Raw genomic sequence first — 18231 nt, 5'->3', positions numbered from 1 at the left:
TTAAACCCTAAAGAGGTTCATCAGCATCTTCCAGCACTTTAAATCTGTCTAAATTGAGCCTCACAGGTCCTAAACATACATGTTTATTCATGCTGATTTTAAAATCCAACATTATTTCCTGCTTGGTTGATCGACATTTTGATGCCCATGCTCACAAAAGCACTGTAATGTTGTCATTAGTTATGCTTCTCTGGTGGCCAAAAGATGGATCCTTAAGTCCCGGGATCCAATAAGGTTGTATATGAATGGTTGGAGGAGATAAACTACATCAAATAAATGAAAGAACTGATGGAAGACGAAGAGGAAAGCTTCTTAATTAAAAATATGAAAATGAACAAAATCTCTGACACAGTTTTGGGCCCATGTGAACAGCTGCAGTAATTCTCTCTTCACTTAAAAAAAAAAAAATAACTTCAATTAATTCACATGGCTGAAAAGTATCCTAAACCAATTTTTTGATTATTTTTCTTAAACAGGATCTAGTTTTCACCCTTGCGGCAGATTAAATTAGTATTTTGCATTTATATAAATAAGTAGATATATTTCTTATAGTTCTCACTTTAGTGTTCAGTTGATTAATGTTACACAAAAATGTATCCCAGTTGTTTGGTAAATCTGAGGTAAACCCGATATTGAGATATTGAGAAAAATGATTAAAAAATATATAAAGATAAAAAAATTGTATAAACACAATGGATCAAAGTTTTTTTTAATCATTATTTCAGTTATAAAAAAGTTATAGAAGTTATAAAAAAAACTTGTGTATTTGATTAACGGAATTCAAAATTCAGTTACATCTATATTGTAATTAATATTAGATTACATATGTTTTACTTCAGTTGCTTGACAAACCAGTTAAACTGATAATCCAACCAACCGTTTTATTTGTCCATTGATTTATCATTATCATTTAACTCTCATGAGCTGAAGGAAGCTGATCTCCTGTTTTGTTTGAGTGACATTTAAAACAGTGTTGTTTTTATGTAATTAAAGAGACTCTCCTTCTATTTTTCAGTTAACTTTTTTCTTTAATTTACTTATTTCACAGAATTAAATATATATTTACATATTAATGCATGCTTGTGTTTATTTATTGCTTTATTTTCCAACTCACTCATGATGAACCTAAAAAAAAAAGGGAAAGTGTTGCTGGATTGGTATCTGCTTCATCATCTGGAGGATCTCGGGGGGCTGGACCCGGTCAGTTAAAACTGGGCAAGACTCAGGAGTCAGGATACACCCAAGACAGATCAGCAGCTCATCGTGAGGACAGTATCATCTCCATGTTAGTGCAGAATAGCTTTAAAACACCATTTTAAGTCTGAACTACACTAATATGGGTTTAACTCCTTTCACTGAGAAAGCCCGCTCGAGCACAGCCAGGTTGCAAACTTTCCCTGTGCTTGTGCAGGACTGAAAACTGAATCTGTACTAGGGATGCCCCGATACCATTTTCTTCACACCGAGTACGAGTATTTTAATTTGCCTACTCGCCGATACCGAGTACCGATCCGATACTTCTACCACAAAAATAACTAGGCTAAAAATGCAATGAATTGGAAGACAGGTTTTATTTGCAACAGAAATTCAATTTTAAACAAAACTCAGCCGGCCGGGTTTTCCTCCGCGCTTTAGTCTCATCGCAGGTACATCAACTGCGCATGTGCGGTGCTTCACGGTTATCACTCTCTTCTCATCACCACCCTAAGCTTAGCCGACTAGCGGCTAACTGGAATGTAACAATGGGATTGTTTACGTTGTTTCACATGGGCGGCTTCAGGTGAAGCACCGCACATGCGCAGTTGATGTACCTGCGATGAGACCACGTTTTACTGTGAGTTACATGGAGTGTTTAATAAAGTTCCCTGTGAGTAAGGGGAATACTCAACCGTCCAGTTTGTATAATTAAGGAAGAACAAACTGAAACACGGAACAGCTGGCTGAGCAGCGGCGGCTAGGCGGCTGCTCACTCACCCGGGGAGCCACGGGGCGGCTCAACATCTCCCCCTAGAGTCACTAACCAGTAACTACAACAACAATGAAGTATCGGTGCGTGGTATCGGAGAATTTTTGCGAGTACGAGTATATGAGAGCAGTATCGGCCCCGATACCGATACCAGTATCGGTATCGGGGCATCCCTAATCTGTACATAGTCATTTAGAATTTGTAAAAGCTCACACTCAATCATGTAAGTATTTGTGAATTTCTTAATTTGTAAAACTAGATATTTTTCATAGGATACTTGAGCACAGAATTTGCTTTCAGGCTAAAGAAAGAAATAGTTATGGTAATGACAGTTTCTCAACTCAAATCAGATGGCTCTAAATAGCTCAGTGGGTTGAGCGGCCAATGTTTGCAGAGACTACTGCCCTTGTGCAGGCAGCGCAGGTTCGAGTCCTGGCCTGTCGCTCTTTGCTGCGTCTCTTCCCCCTTCTCTCTTTCTCATTAAAGGCTACTAGTGCCACAAAAATCTTCACAGAATATTTCAGGTCATTTGAAGAGGAAAAAATAAGATCTTTGAAAGATGTAAAATAATAATTTCACAAAATGCATTTGTAGCAGCAAATAGCCTGATCCCAACATGAGAGTGATGATAAGACTGAAATCAGTCCTGAGGGGTCTGACTGCTGAGAATCTTCGCTTTGTAAGAGACGCATACGGTGAACTATTGGTTTCTACATGAAATGTTTAGAGGTTTCTCACATTTTTAATGTAGATTTAAAGGACAACAAAGGTCTCTCATGTTAACTAAAATTAAAATCAGAGTACAGCCTAGGTTCATCTAAGATCTCCTGTTGCACACACGGGCTGCACAGCAACATGTCCTGTATATCATGTGTAATCAATAATTACATATCATTTACAATTCTGAATGAGTGGTTCAATAACTAATTGTCTAAGTAATTGTCTGTCAACAACTAAGTTTGTTGAAGAACAGAAAAACTGGTTTAGATTTGAAGGCAGTATTCATGCTACTGAAGGAAATCCTGACATTCACGCAAAGCCAACAGTCTTGATTACTGTAAAATAATAAGGCTAATAATAATTGTAGACTAATCAGAAATTAACATGTGATTTATCCAATTCTCTCCACATTGAAAAGAAGCAAGCTGATTTTTAACATGAAACTTCATTCAGTTGCTACAGTTGCTGCACATGTGCACGTTGACTCGCTGTGAAAAACCATTATTTATAGAAACTGTGCTGTTTAACAATTGTATTAAAAAGTAAATAGTAAATAACTATTGGCGATTCATGAAGGGGGATTTTGTGCACAGCGTTACTCGAGTATTAGCAGCACGACAATCTGAATTATTAGGCATAAAATGTGTGGCATACCAAAACAAAATCGGGTCAGTGCAGGAGCTGTAGTACAAAATTGATGAATATGAACATGACAGAGGATTTTCTTTCAGTAAAGTAAAAAATAAAGATTTAGACCTTCTGTTTATAGACCTCCTTCCAAAAGACTTGTTCATCCTTGTTGCCACCACACACATAAACAGAACTCATATGCCTTCGGACAGCATCTTTAACTTACTCTGTCAGGGAGGACTTTGTAAGCAGCTTGAGATTAAACTTAGATTTATTGTTTGTTTTGATAAGCACAATATATTACCCACCGCCTGGGGCTAAAACTGCATCGTGAATAGAATGAGCACAATCCATTGTTGCACCTTCGTATAAAATGATCAGTTACTATTGATCAATAATTTAGACAAGTGCCAGATTATTGACAGGAAGACAAAACGTGTTTGGCTGACCATATTTGAGAAATCCCCCCATACACTCAATCACTGGGACAGAAATTGCTCCATGGAATATAATATTGCAGCAACGTTTCTTTTCCCCTGTGCAGATCAATGCTAATTGAGGTCCAATATGATGAATGCGGTCTGAAACACTTTTAACCCGAAGACTGCCGTACAGCAACAAGGACAAGCAACTGTTGGGCCACTACAGAACTTGAGAATTATTATTGTATCTTTACTATAAATGAAATTAAAGAAAAATATATATGTTTAATTACTTGATTTAATTACTAAAATGTCGCACAATTTCTTCAGGAGCATTTATCTCTAGAGCACCATATGAAGCAGGAATTAAAATTTCAAGATATTCTTTAGAACTAAAATGCCTTAAGGGCCTCCTCTTGAGAGAAAAAAAACCCAGCATAATATGATGATCAGCACAACAGAAGGATGCCGGTCGATCCCTGAAGCCCTCCAAAAGCAACTCTCACAATGCAAATTCAGCTTGTGGACAGTACGCAGCAGATGGGGTAAACCATGCCATCATGTGGAAAATAGACCTGTTGTGTTGTCACAGAGACACAATACGGTAAAGTCTGCCAAGTGGACCACCAGAGGAAACTGTAAGAAGCTGTGGCCACAAATGGGGAAACATTTGTTCGTATTGTGCATCCCCTCTCATGATAACAAGATCATGAAACTTACATTAGTTTTTGCAACTCTGCTTAACCAGTCCCCTATGAGACCTTTGAAGAACAGGACCTCATTTTCGTACTATTTATGTTTTATTGGGTTGCATTTGAAACTGCAATATAACCCATCATCTATCTACTTTAAAAATCCATGCAGGCTCTCAAAGAGCAGAATCAACCTGACGGCTATCTTGACTCGTTGCTGCCACCTAGTGACAGATTGGCAGATTAAACTACAGAGGCCGTCTCTATCTAAACCGCTGACACACTTGGACAATACCTCCTTATATTTTATAATCGCGGAAATTGGAGGAATTATCTTATTTACTGCAAAACATATATTTTTGTTTGTTGTTTTTTTAATTTTATTTATTTTTTTATTATGAAAATGGAAGAAAAATGTGTTCATAAATTCAACATAGCCACTTCACTTGCACTTAAAAAGATGTCTTTTTCTGGATTTTAGTGCGCCGTTTAACATTTACTTGAACAAATTGAAAACCAGACAAAACCAGGCCATCTTAAATAAAGCATTATGTAATGACTTGTTAATGATTTAAACTCGAAATGAATTAAATTAATTAAAATGTAATATTTTTATAATGTAACAATAGGTATATTTGTTTTGATAAAGTAAAGCTTGCTGTCATATATATATATATATATATATATATATATATATATATATATATATATATATATATATATATATATATATATATATTATTTGTATTCAAGCAAAATCGAAATAGAAACAAGGGGTAGGACCTCATAAGTCCTTTTCGTGCATGGTTTATTTCCTTTTGATTTTGTTTAATGACTGTTTATTTGTATTCTTTTTCTTATGTTTTGTGTAATTGTTTTTTGTATTTATAAGTAATATGCTCGCAATAAAGATTTCAATCAATCAATTATATATATCAGATGCCTATGTACAGTAATTTAGTGAATTATGCTTATTTAGAGTTTTGATACAAGTAACCTATTCCACAAAGCTAATGAGAGAACTATATTTGCTATTTCTGCTCTAAATAATATTCTGCAAATGTTTGAACACTAAAGAGACAAGATAATATTGTTTTGAAAGTTACGTGCGCGCTTTTTTTTTTTAAATTGTACAGTGGAGCTTTAACTTGTATTTATGATGCAGTGATGAACTGCATTCATTGTCAATAGCAATTAGTTCTCTCTGAATCCATGCAGCCAAGTACCGTGTATTTTTAAAGCGGTGCCATCTGAGGGCTTGAAGATCATTGCTTTTCAAATTTGTTTTTCCAGCATTTGATACCTCTTGAGTATAATGTTATCCCTTGATAGTTTAATACTATCTGCAGTAGATAACCCATTTCCTAAACTCTTTGTTTAGTCTTAAATTGAAAAAAAATTATTAATTCAGACTGTCACTGGTTGGTGAGCATCTCCACATCTTTCTTTTCTTTTCGCAGCCAGTCACATTGCTGACCTGTGCCAAGTAGGTATTTCACATTTTATCGACTTACATATTTCCTCTGAATATTTGGATTATTAACGTGGTAAGCACATTTTTAATTTTGAAAAAAGAGACCACTGCCATTAGACATTGAAAAGTGGAGGTAATTACCACAGAAGTAAAAACTGGTTTACATTTTAACTCTGAGATTAACCCCAAATTGCCAGCTGTATCATATTTGAAACATTGATTTCTGAGACCTCTGCGGCACCCCTTAATCAAAATATTAAAGCAATGATGTTTCATGATACAAAACAGTATTTAGAAACTATTTGAGAAACACATCACATATTTAATTTCAATATAAAATAAAATCTTCAAAACAAGGTTTTTTCTGTATATGTTTTCTTTAAAGGGTTAATAACATGCCAGCAGTCATTTCTGGTGGTATTTTTATTTTAATGGTTCCGCTTGCTTCTGTTTCACAGAGCAAGAGTTTCAACAAGATCTTACAAATTTCATTTAGACTCGTTGGATACAGTCTTAGCAGATTCTTGCATGTCAAAAAAGTATTGAGGCTATGAATTAAACAAAAATGAACAAGAGGGTTACTTGACTCTTGTCAATAATGAAAAGCTCATCAACTCATCTCTGAAAATCTACGTTGTTCAACATCCTTCATCATTGTGAAACCACTGAAATCAGAGGACATTAAAATAGTTTCTGGAAAACACATGGAAAGCAACACAAATCACATTTGCATTTTACATTTATTGGTGGCAATGAAGTTGTAATAAGGAGATAATAAAGATGACAGATAAAAACATCTATCTAATATTCAGTAGTGGCAGCTCTGAGAATGTTTTGTGCATTTGAACAAATGACCCCTTTCAGCGAAAAACATGCAAAATGAAATGTTTAATTAAACTCAAACATGTTTTTAATGTTTCTAAATGAAACATAATATAAGGACTTTGCACTACAAAATAATATACTGTACTTTGGTAAGAATTGCTTTTCTAAACTGCCACACTGTCTACAACATGAAGTGGTTAAGGAAATAGTGCAGTGACATCTTTTGGACATGAGGCTGTAATGCTTAAAAGTAGATGGCTTTTTTCTTTAACTTGCAAAACATAACTTATTTTAATTTTTTTCTCAGATTTTCATTACTCATATTCACATTCCAATGAAGTTTGTACACTTTTTCTGAGCAACAACAAATCCCGGTCTTCCTGAAGACTCATGAAATTCCTCCAACCGGGGCACATCCATCTGATGCAGTTTAAAGTGACAGCTGTTGTAAAGTTGCCTGAAACACAGTAAGGCACATACTATGAACAAAAAAAAAAATCAACTATCGTCACTCTAATCAAAAGTAATCTAGTGGAAAATCCATTGAGGTTCAGTTCTGCTTTTTAGAAACACAAATACCACTGATTTAACTCACCTGTGTGCATTTGTTGGATAAAAGATTGCCCTCTGGCTAAATCTGGAGATTGATAAAAGGCGCAAACCCCAGTACATCCTGAAGAAGTACAAGAGCTCTCTGTAAAGGCGGCTCAACATCAATCACTACATTGCGCTTCCGAAGAGGATCGAGGCTCGACTCCGTCACATTGTGACAGTGATTCACCTTCAGGGTCTGCAGCTTCGGGCAATACTCCGCAAGAGTCCTGTGAGCACAGCGAGAAGAAGATCTTGTGGTTGGGTGAACAAGCCATGTGGTGCATGTGAAGGTGTGGGAAGGGAAGACATAGAATCAGTTGGAAAACACTTGGAAAGATAAGATTATATACCTGATTGAGTGGTTCCTGACCCGCAGGCAACCTGTCAAGTCCAGCTGCTCCAGGTCCCTGCAGTTCTTGGCCACCTCTTCCACCGACTCGTCTGTAATGTTGGCATTAACTGCCAGCGATAGAGACTTCAACTTCGAACACTTTTTGGCCAGGTAGCAGATGGCGTCGTCCTTCAGTTGGCGACAGGCGGTGAGGTCAACAGACTCCAGCCCCCCGCAGTGGTCGGCCAGACTGCGCAGGGACAGGCTGTCTACCCATTCGCAGTGCGCCAGGCCGAGCTGCTGGAGATGCATGCAGCTCAAGGACACAGCCACGAGGGAGCTACGGCTGAGGCACGCGCAGCTGCTCAGGTCCACCTTCTGCAGATGCTGGTTTTGGCCGATAACTGGTAACAGCTCCTTGTCCGTCACCCAGTCTGAGCAGTTCTGAAGCGAAAGCTTCTGGAGAACCTTATTGTCCTTTAACATGGAGCAAAATGCTTCCTTGGGAATGCATGATCCCACCTGTGAACATGAGAGCAGAATGCAAGATGCCTGAGGAGCTTTTGGTTTCATAAGTTGTTAAGACAAGCCCGGTTCTACGAGGGGGCATAAGCATTGCACCCTCAGTTTATGTGTTTGCATGCGCAGTTGAAAAGACGAAAAAAAACTGACAAATGCGCGCGCGTTAAGCCTGATTTATGGTTCCGCGTTAAATCGACAGCGTAGCCTACAGCGTAGCCTACGCAGCGACGTGCACCGTACGTTCGCGTCCCCGCGTATCCTACGCCGTAAGCTCTGCGTTGGTGCAACGCGGAACCATAAATCAGCCTTATGTTACTCATCTGCGTCCAGCGCGCAGTTTCCTGCACCAGCAAGACGCTGCTCTCTGCTGCTCCGTTAACACAAACTAACATGGATATTCAGAAATGGTTCAAGCACAACGACACAAGCAAGTTTATATTTATTTTTCTATGTTTTATTTTCTGTTGCTAGATTGTCTGATGGGTGAGGTAGCCCAGACCAAATGTAGCATTTTCTTTGTTCTGCAGCAATATTGCTGCAAAAATGCACTTGAAAGACACTTTAAATATTATTGTTTGACTGGTATCATTCCACTTGAAATGACTGTCATGTTTAGTGATGGTTTTGAGCTGTATAGATAAAATTAGTTTGAATTTCTATGTTTTATTTTCAGGGTAAGAAACATCTGTTGCTAGATTGTCTGATGGGTGATGTAGCCCAGACTAAATGTAGCATTTTCTTTGTTCTGCAACAATATTGCTGCAATAAAGCATTTGAAATACACTTTAAATATTCTTGTTTTGCTAGTATCATTCCGCTTTAAATTATGGGAAAATGCATAATTTAGTGTTGAATAACGTGCCAGGCATGTGCACCCCCTCTGATCTGAGATGCAGCCCTACTCATCATTTTCTAGAACCGGCCCTGTGTTAAGACTCAGTGCTTGTAAGGGCTTACCAGAGACAGACTGAAAGTCCTGCAGTTTGAGAAGTAAACCTGGACCAGGCTCTGGAAGTGCTTGCTCACCCTCTGCAGATTGACCAGGTGCTGCAACGGCAAATGGCACAGGATATGTGGGACGAGGACATCCTCCCAGGGCAGGTCCAGGAGGTGGAACCTGCAGAACAGCAAAGCTGGTTACACCTGAACTCTGACACCTCGAGCTACGAGGCTGCGCTGCTTCTTCTTCTCGGTTTTATTGGCAGATCGCAAACAACTTTAGGGTGCATACCGCCACCTACTGTCCAAGAGTGTGTAAGATCATTTCATTTACTCTATTTTAAATTCTATTTATCAGCCTAGTGTCTTTTAAGAAATAATCAGTGCCTTTCTGGTGGTTTCAACCCCTCTCCCTCTGTTCCCAGGATTCCCCTCAAATTCCACTCACGTCCTGCCTCTCTGACTTTTTCTTGTAGCCTTTCTCTTTCTATTTCATACCTGTTACAATACATTAGAATATGATCACTGTTTTCTTTAACTCCACAGTTCTCACACTTATCACTGTCCCTTTTTCCCATTACATACAAAATGCCATTTAATCATGTGTGGTCCAGTCTGAGTCTTGTTATGATTATTTCCTCCCTTCTGTTCCTTTCTGTATAATTCTTTCTTATGATAGACTTTTGTATTTTGTGATATCCCTGTCCTTTCTGATCTTCCTCCCACCTTTTCTGCCATATTTCCATTCCTTTCTTCTTTATTACTGCTTTACCTTCTCCTTTTCCTAGTAGAACTGGTATTGTTATTTCCTTTTGCAGTGCCATTTTTGCTAATTTATCAGCACCCTCATTCCCTGTTACTCCCTCATGTGCTGGTACCCAACAGAACTGTACATCTATGCCACATCTGTGTATTCTTAGTAAACTATGATAAATATCTATGAGTAAGTCTTCTCTGCAAGTTGTTGTTGATTGTATACTTTTCAATACAGCTTTCAATACAATCTGTGCATACCAGAGGTGTCAAGTAACGAAGTACAAATACTTCGTTACCTTACTTAAGTAGAAATCTTGGTTACTTATACTTCACTGGAGTAATTATTTTTCAGACGACTTTTTACTTTTACTCTTTACATTTTCACGCAATTATCTGTACTTTTTACTCCTAACATTTTAAAAACAGCCTCGTTACTCTATTTCATTTCGGCCTTTAAATAAAAACTATCCAGTTAAATTGCTCCATCCGGATAGAGTGAATTTGGTTGTGGTTGTTTCAGATGTTCTTGTCCAGTTTTGTTCTTACATCCGTTCCCTCAGATTCCTGCAACTAAACTTGGATGTACATTCCAATAAAGGTTAGGATAAATGATAACATGCCTCTGAAGTTTGACTTTTTGCACCATTACAATACTTATAGGCAACTAGTCATCATATCTCCTGCTCTCTGAAACACATGTTAATGCTCAATAGTACACATATATGGTTCTTTAATATATTTGCATTATACTAAGATGCATTCATTTTCAATGGCTTTTGTCCTTAATGGCTTTTTTCCCCCTTACATTACTTTTACTTTTATACTTTAAGTAGTTTTGAAACCAGTACTTTTATACTTTAACTTGAGTAAAAACTTGAGTTGATACTTCAACTTCTACAGGAGTATTTTTAAACTCTAGTATCTATACTTCTACCTGAGTAATGAATGTGAATACTTTTGACACCTCTGGTACATACCACCACCTTATCAGGTTTGACCTCTTCCACCCACTGTAACCCAATAAAGACTGCCACCATTTCTGCTGTATAAACTGATAACTGATTAGATAATCTTTTGGAGATATTTACATCAAACTCAGGGATATACACACCTATTCACGAGGCTACTTTCAAATTAATGAATTCTTTAGAAAGTAAGACATAATGGCAATAATTCCCATTGGTAATTGAGACTTCTGTCTTGTTCTATTGGTTATAATGCATAGTTAAACCTCAGTGGGATGTTATAAATACATAAATATGACTATCGCTAGCCTGTGAGCTAGCATGCCGGGGCCATCAATCCGGCTGCTTTTTACATAAAAACCTCATCGTAAGAGCCACTTACGTGTGCATATTAGCTTCTTCAACCATTGTGAACTAGATGTGTTATAACGCGTTTTCCAAGGTGTGTTGTTCGTCCCACAGATGTAAGAAAAAACAGCGTATTTTCCATTCGCATCTTGAAAAGCGTTTTAGGTGTAACCCACACCGGAGGTGCGTTCAGGGACTCACGGGACGACGAACATCAATACAATAAGGGCTCGCCAAGTAGCCAGCTGTATCACACAATACACTGCGTTGGGGGGGGGGGGGGGGGGGTATGGTTTTTAAACTGTATAAATAAATTATAATAATCTCTTGCATATTGAGCTATATTTAGAGAATGACGGTTATGCAGCTTAACTCCCATTTGTAGCCTATTTTCTTACAAAAAAAATACCAGTTGAAATTGTAATTTTATTCTTAAAATAATTTATGACAATTGTTTGCCACTAACGGTGCAAGGTACGTTTTTATCATGGTATTAACGGTTTATTAGAACGATTGATCACGGTTATTAACATTTACGAGGAATACTTGAACGCCGCATCTTTAATTTTCCGGGGTTTCGGTGCTCCAGGAAATGTATTGATTGAATAGCTTTAACAATTGTAAACAGTCAGAAAAGATTCACAGATTTCCTACCGTCTTACGGCCAATAATCATGCTGAATTCCTTTCTTTTTTTTTTTTTTTTTACAAAACTGTTTAGGTTACTTATGTGACTTAATTTTTTGTTACATTGCAGTCTTGTTATCATTATGATATCAGCCATATGGATATATTTAATTACTTTTGGGTTGCTTTTTTGTTTGTTTGTTTGTTTTCTGTAAATCAAGCATTTTGCATATTCATTATTTACAAGAGGTTTGGTCAAATTGCCCTTATACAACTAGGACAGTATGCCTACACTCCACTGTGCTTTCTGTATTTTTGTTCATGTTGAATCATGCTGATCCTTTCCTGCTGTGGTGACTACTCAAAAAACAAAACTTGTCACCTGATGGTGGTTTGGGATGGTTTGTTCTTGACTTGACTCCAGAGTGAATAAAAAAGGAAAGGTTGCAAAAGTAATATCTTTGGGTGAGGTTCTCGTTTATTTGAACAAAAAGGGTTTCTATTGTCTCTCTGGCTGCCGTGTAAAAACTGTGTGTGTCTCCCACCACCACTCAACTCAAACTACAGTAATCGACACTTCTAATCAACAGCAGCTGCCTTGGCCAGACGTCAGAGGACTTGAACGCAGACGTGGAATACTGTTCCATCAAGTGTCTCTTTACAGCCAAAATACTGAACATTTGTTGCAGATGCAGAACAAACTTCATCATCGAGATGCTGCAAAAATAAACCCACGATTAGTCAGAAGAGGCTATGAGGAGATGCTCGAATGCATCACACGTGACAAGTTCGGATAAAAAGCCCAGTTATGACGGATAGACGGCTGCGAGGCTCTGAAGCTTGGATTTCTGATTTTAAATATGACAATTTACTAAAAACGGATCTTCCAGGGGATCAAATCAAACTCAATAAGACAGATTGTGTTTTTATTCCTCATAATTAGTTATATATAGCATATGTGTGTGTGTGTATGTATAAATTGTTGTGATCGAACCTGATCACCCTGGATCTGTTGATCGAGCTGGAAAAGTTAAAGAAGGACAGAAGACTGGGACAGAATTTAATAGTCCTCTGCAGAAGGAGAAGTCAGCCTGCTCTGCTGAGTTCTGAACACTCTGTGTGTGAGACTAGATTTTATTGCTTTTTCAAAGTGGGAGGATGACACCTCTTATCTCGTGCCTGGTACAGAATGCTCCTTTCAGTCAGTAGGTTTACATGCAGCAAAGAGATCGGATTTCTGATCGTATCAGATAACGACATGCAGAAGACCGGATCACTTGTCTGAGTTTACATGCTGTTCAGAGATCGGATAAATGGCCAGAGCATGGCTGACTCCGTGATGCTAGGTGGCGCTGTAACCATGGTAACCATTTCAACAAAGAGCCACCTCCGGTTGACCTCCACACAACAAGATCCCCCTGAATTCCAATCTCCGCCCTAAACCCTCAAACCCTGAACCGTCACATACTTTCAGTGACATCAGCGGCACGTGATCAAGTGTGAGAGAGTGTGAGGGCTCCAAATCAGAAATAAGAATGGGACAGCACTTAGCAGAATCCGGAAACACGTCAGATCAAAATGTTGCGTACCGGTATTATAAGTTTGGGAATGATCATCCTACGGATGTTTGAAAACAAAGTGGTAGCCTATATAAAGGAGCATAAAATTCAACAAAGAACACAATTTAAATATGCGCACCGTACAATATGTATTTCCTTGTTAATGTAGTGTCTTTCTTTCAATCTACCCATACCAGCGCATCCAGTATGCCAGGCTCAATCGCCGTGTAATTTCATTTTTGTAAGAGCGTGTAAACTGATGGTATCCTGAGTAAAATATTGAAGCAGGCAAACATCTAAAACATGCTGGATAGGTGCTCTCGAGGACCAGGGTTGGTGAACCCCCCATCTTTTCTAATCTGTGTTTAAACGTAAAAACAAACCCAAGCCCTGCAGCCCTCCCAATGCAGAGGACTCCCATGGAAGAAACACTGGAGCTGAAAAGTGCAAAGTAAGAAAAATTTAAACATTTTAGTTAAAAAAAAAGAAACATATAACAGATTTAAAAAATCTAAATATTAATCGTAATAGAAATTCTCAAATGAGACAATAAATAACAATAAATGTTAAAAAAAAAACAAAAAAAAGTTGTACAAAGGTTGATGGTTGGTTTCCTTAACTATTAATGAAAACGTTTATGCTCATAGTGATTTTTCTGGACTGGTTGTAATGATCAGATAACTTCTGTTTTAGTTAAAAGATGTTTTAAAATTTAAACTGAAGTCTGAAAGGGGGTACATTTCGTATTTTCTTGTTATTTATGGTGTTTAACCAACTCTCCACCAGTGATTTGCAGGTGAGTTATTGTGTAGTTTGTCCTGCTCTCCGCTAGAGGTCACTGAAGGATCTCTGTTTGTCGTATTTTTGGTTTCTTCCTCACCAACAGAAGATAATCTCACTACAAAGATTACAATACAAGTAAAAAGACAACATACACACATATATACATTATATATACTCGAATACACATATGTGTTATGTTTAAACGAGCGTAAATATGAAGAAGTCGTGTTTCTGGAGCGTTCTGCCCCAAGTGTCTTCCTATTGGTCCGCAGCGTGTCACGTGTCCAAGAAGTATTGGCTTGTTTATAGATTTAAAATCACCAAACTTCCCCGAATACACAAAAAATAAAAGAAAATACTGTAATGTGGTTTACAATATTCTGAAGTAGCTGTTTATATTTTGACTTTACTTGTGTGTGTTTTTTTTTCCATTTTTTAAACCGTGAGTTTAAACGAGGGTACCGGGAATGGGGAGGTTTCCTCCAACCCATTATGGGTATCGCTTCTCGGCCTTTTGGCTAAGATCAAGTGTAGTATCTGTTCTTATCAGTTTAATATCTGATACGTCCCCTACCCGGGGACCATATATTAAATTGATTTTTGGAACAGGGAGATGGAATAGGGGCTTGCTCCGTCCACTCCACGCATCGACCTGGTATTGCAGTATCTCCAGGAACGGTGCACTCCTCCTAAAACGTACAATATAAACTCTTAAAAGTACTATCAAGCTGTTTCTTCCACACATTTTATTTGGGAAGGTTAGCGTTAAGGGGTTAAGTTAAGTTCGATATTTTTGTGTAATTATGTCGTAGATATATCTGTTCTGAACTTCTCTCACCCAGGAACGGTGCACTCCTAACATGTGAAGTATAAACTTAAATTAACTATTGGCAGTCATGAATAAACTATGTCGATCCAGTTCAGCTACAATTAAACAAAATTAGCTGCTTGATATTTCTTTGACTATCTGTTTTATCATAGATAAGTGTTGTTCGATACCATCGATTTCCTTTCCGTTCTGATATTCAGTAAAATTCAGCCTGGTATCAGCGATTCATCAGCAATTCAATACCGATACATTGTGCAAATACACCTAATGTGACCGTAAATTAAAAAAAAATGGTGTACTTTAGATAGATTAAGAATACAAAACATCAGAGTCACTTATTTAGCTATTTATTCTAAAGTCAGAAGTATAGTGAGGTAGCGGCCTCATTCAGAACATAGCTGAGCTGTTACAACAGGAAAAACTGTTTGAAAAAGGTGTTTCAATCACTAAAAAAAGATCCTAAGTAAAATAATAAAACCGTTAAAATAAATAATAGAAACAAAAATAAGAACTACTATAGAAATACAAAGGAAAAACCTGTTTCTACCAGCAGCGTGTCATTCAGACAGAATCTGAATAGTTTAGTTACTCTCCACCGTATTCCTGTTAATGATATACATTAACACAAATTAATATCAAAAGTATCAATATTTTCATTTGAGAATCTATTTTAGAGCTACAGATCTGGTATCAGAAATATCAATATTTCACTATTGATCCATCACTAGTAGCTGGAGTAGATTGTATATAAACCTGAACCCGATCAACTGCCATAGCAAAATACCAGTAGCAATGTTAGTGTATGACAACTTCTTCATAATTAACAGTATTGTCAGCTTCATAGCTAAAGTTGCTGAACTTACCCTCGATTCAAGAGATTCATGAGAGAAACTGGAGCAAGTGGTGAAAACAAGATCAGTAGTGCTGGTGATGACGGTGGTACGGTGAAGCCAAGTGTGAAATTCACGAAGCGTGATACCTTGCTCAACATGACACACAAGTTTTTGGCACAAGTTTGGCACAATGCATCTCTTCGACAACTTCAAGTTCAAGGTTGGTTTTATTTAATAAACTGTATGAAGCAGGGGATATTGATATATACTGTGACAAGTAATCAGCATTGACTTGCCTTCCAAATTTCTTCTCTTATGAAGCATGTGGAGCTTGGAGCTATATTATTTCTGCCATTTGATGACCATTATCTTTGTTAAAAGTGTCCTCTTGGATTTTTCATTTAAGGAAAAAGCAAGTGATAGTGATAATTATAGTCTCACGACAAAAAAATCAAGCTAAATTCAGGTTCTCTGTCCTAGATGAGATTTCACTCCACATCCCTGAGCTTGACCTGGAGCCAGAGGTGGATCTACTAGTTTCTGATCCAGACATATATAATAGTGGAGCAGCTGGAGCTCTGTGTGATGAAATGGCAGACTCATTTCATTTCATTTTCATTTTATTCTTTATTTCATTCAAAAAACAAAACAATTTAATACAAACACAAATACAAATGTTCCTAACTTATGAATGAAAAGGGAGCAGAAAGAAGAAGAATCTTATCTGATCTGCCCCTTAATACTCAGATGACCATTGCTCTTGAAGAGCAGCAAAACAAAATCCCACAGGTTTGGACCCTGTTCATACATTATCTCTTTTATTATTAATTAGGGGGTAAAAGAAAAAAAAAGAGATAAAAAATGCAAATCTCAAATTTTCTTAAACTTTTATGTTTTTGCAGGCAATGTGAAACAAATATATTTAGTATTTTTCTCATGAAAAAATAGTTTCTGAACTAACACAATACCATTTGGAGGTAGAAGATCATGTGTGCTTCCTCAAGACACTGGAAAGACACTTAATGGTAAACTGCATTTTTTTTTTATGCATAGTCTTTGCAATAACTTATTCTGTTTTATGAACACAGTAGCCATCAATAGGTGATTGTTGCTAAAAAAAATAGATTTTGATCGTGATATAATTTCCTTCACTTTTGTAAATGTTCCCTCCGTGTATTGTAGAATCTAGCTTCTAAAGAAACGTATTCTGCAATTCTGTGAAAACATCCCTCCTCTGATGGAGAGTTTGCAGATTATATGGATAATCTCTGCCCACTATAATACAAATGAAAGGATGGTGCGGAGGGAGCGGACTGGGACATGGAGAACGCCTGCCTAAGAAGGAGCAAACCAAAGGCCTTGGTTGTTGAGCTGCCCATTTTTAAAATTATCCCCACAGAGGCATGTCGCCTTAGATTACAGGTGTGGACAGTGACTGCTACGCCCCTCCATATCTTAATATTATTACATTTTGGCCATTTTTCTCTGACTGTTGTGTATTTTCTTATCTTTTTTACTTCAGAATACCTTGAGGACACCGGTGTACACCACTTCTTTGCGAAGGAATGCAATGGGGTTGGTATTTGAAGCAGATCTGTCTACTTCCATTCACCTCTCTCACTGGGTTCTCCAGGGAGTGTGTCTGTACCTTAACGATGACTAAAAATGACTATCTGCTTTAATTAAATGGCCAGTAATGCCTGATCTTTAAAAGTTGTGTGGATGAAATACCTCACATGTTTAGTTAAAAATAAATTCAGAGATATGCTTTCAATTTTTCTCCATTGTCTTGTGTGTTTTTTCACTAGATGGCAGCACAGAACACTATAGTGCTTCAGTCTGGTCTGAGCTTGCACCACTTGTACTTGATCTTACAAGAGGTTAAAGTGCCTCCATACCATCATGGACCTGAACATTTCAGGCCTAAAGTACGAAATTACAATGTTGCTTTCATGTGTGGGGAGTGGTAGTCTAGTGGCTACAGAGGTGGGCTTAGGTCTGGAGGTCCCAGGTTCCGTCCCCAGAATGGCAACCAAGATGAACCCCCTTGGGCCCCTGAGCAAGGCCCCTAACCCTAATTGCTCCCCGTGTGTTTGTTCTCTCAGATGTAAGTTGCTTTGGATAAAAGCGTCTGCTAAAGGACAGTATTATTATTATGTCATGTAAAGACAGTATTGCACACTCTTTGACAAAACAGCAGCTATAGAATATTTATTTATTTATTTATTTATTTGCACAATGACAACAGTAAATCTTTTTATCATACAAGGACAAATAATTTGTGCAGGAGAGGAAAAGAAGCCCGAAGGGCTTATAAAAAATCCTCCCCCTCAATACAAAATCACTAAAATCAATCAATCAATAGAAAAAGAATAGAAAGGAAAAGAAAAGGTAAAAGAAACAAAGAAAAATACAAT

General features: G+C 37.5%; 1 protein-coding gene and 1 non-coding gene across 3 annotated transcripts; one reads left to right on the top strand and one right to left on the bottom strand.

The window, feature by feature from the left end:
* Window positions 1-6296: 6296 nt before the first annotated feature.
* fbxl15 (F-box and leucine-rich repeat protein 15) lies at window positions 6297-11372 on the bottom strand. Of its 2 annotated transcripts, none has more exons than XM_061707835.1 (5): window positions 11219-11372; window positions 9203-9293; window positions 7674-8176; window positions 7325-7550; window positions 6297-7186 (listed from the first exon to the last, which is right to left on the bottom strand). In XM_061707835.1, exons 1-4 carry the CDS (start codon window positions 11242-11244, stop codon window positions 7361-7363), a joined length of 810 nt encoding a protein of 269 aa, XP_061563819.1. In that variant the 5' UTR covers window positions 11245-11372; the 3' UTR covers window positions 6297-7186; window positions 7325-7360. The 2 variants fall into 2 exon arrangements, with proteins under 2 accessions (XP_061563819.1, XP_061563818.1); XM_061707834.1 differs by having other exon boundaries at window positions 6298-7186; window positions 9134-9293.
* A 3278-nt stretch (window positions 11373-14650) lies between these two features.
* LOC133419902 (U2 spliceosomal RNA) lies at window positions 14651-14841 on the top strand. The gene has a single exon (XR_009770567.1). It is a non-coding gene; the product is annotated as a U2 spliceosomal RNA (small nuclear RNA).
* The last annotated feature ends 3390 nt before the right edge of the window (window positions 14842-18231 follow it).

Source organism: Cololabis saira, chromosome 19, assembly GCF_033807715.1.
Source record: "Cololabis saira isolate AMF1-May2022 chromosome 19, fColSai1.1, whole genome shotgun sequence".
NCBI lineage: Eukaryota > Metazoa > Chordata > Actinopteri > Beloniformes > Belonidae > Cololabis > Cololabis saira.
This window is presented reverse-complemented; position numbering and strand designations above follow the sequence as displayed.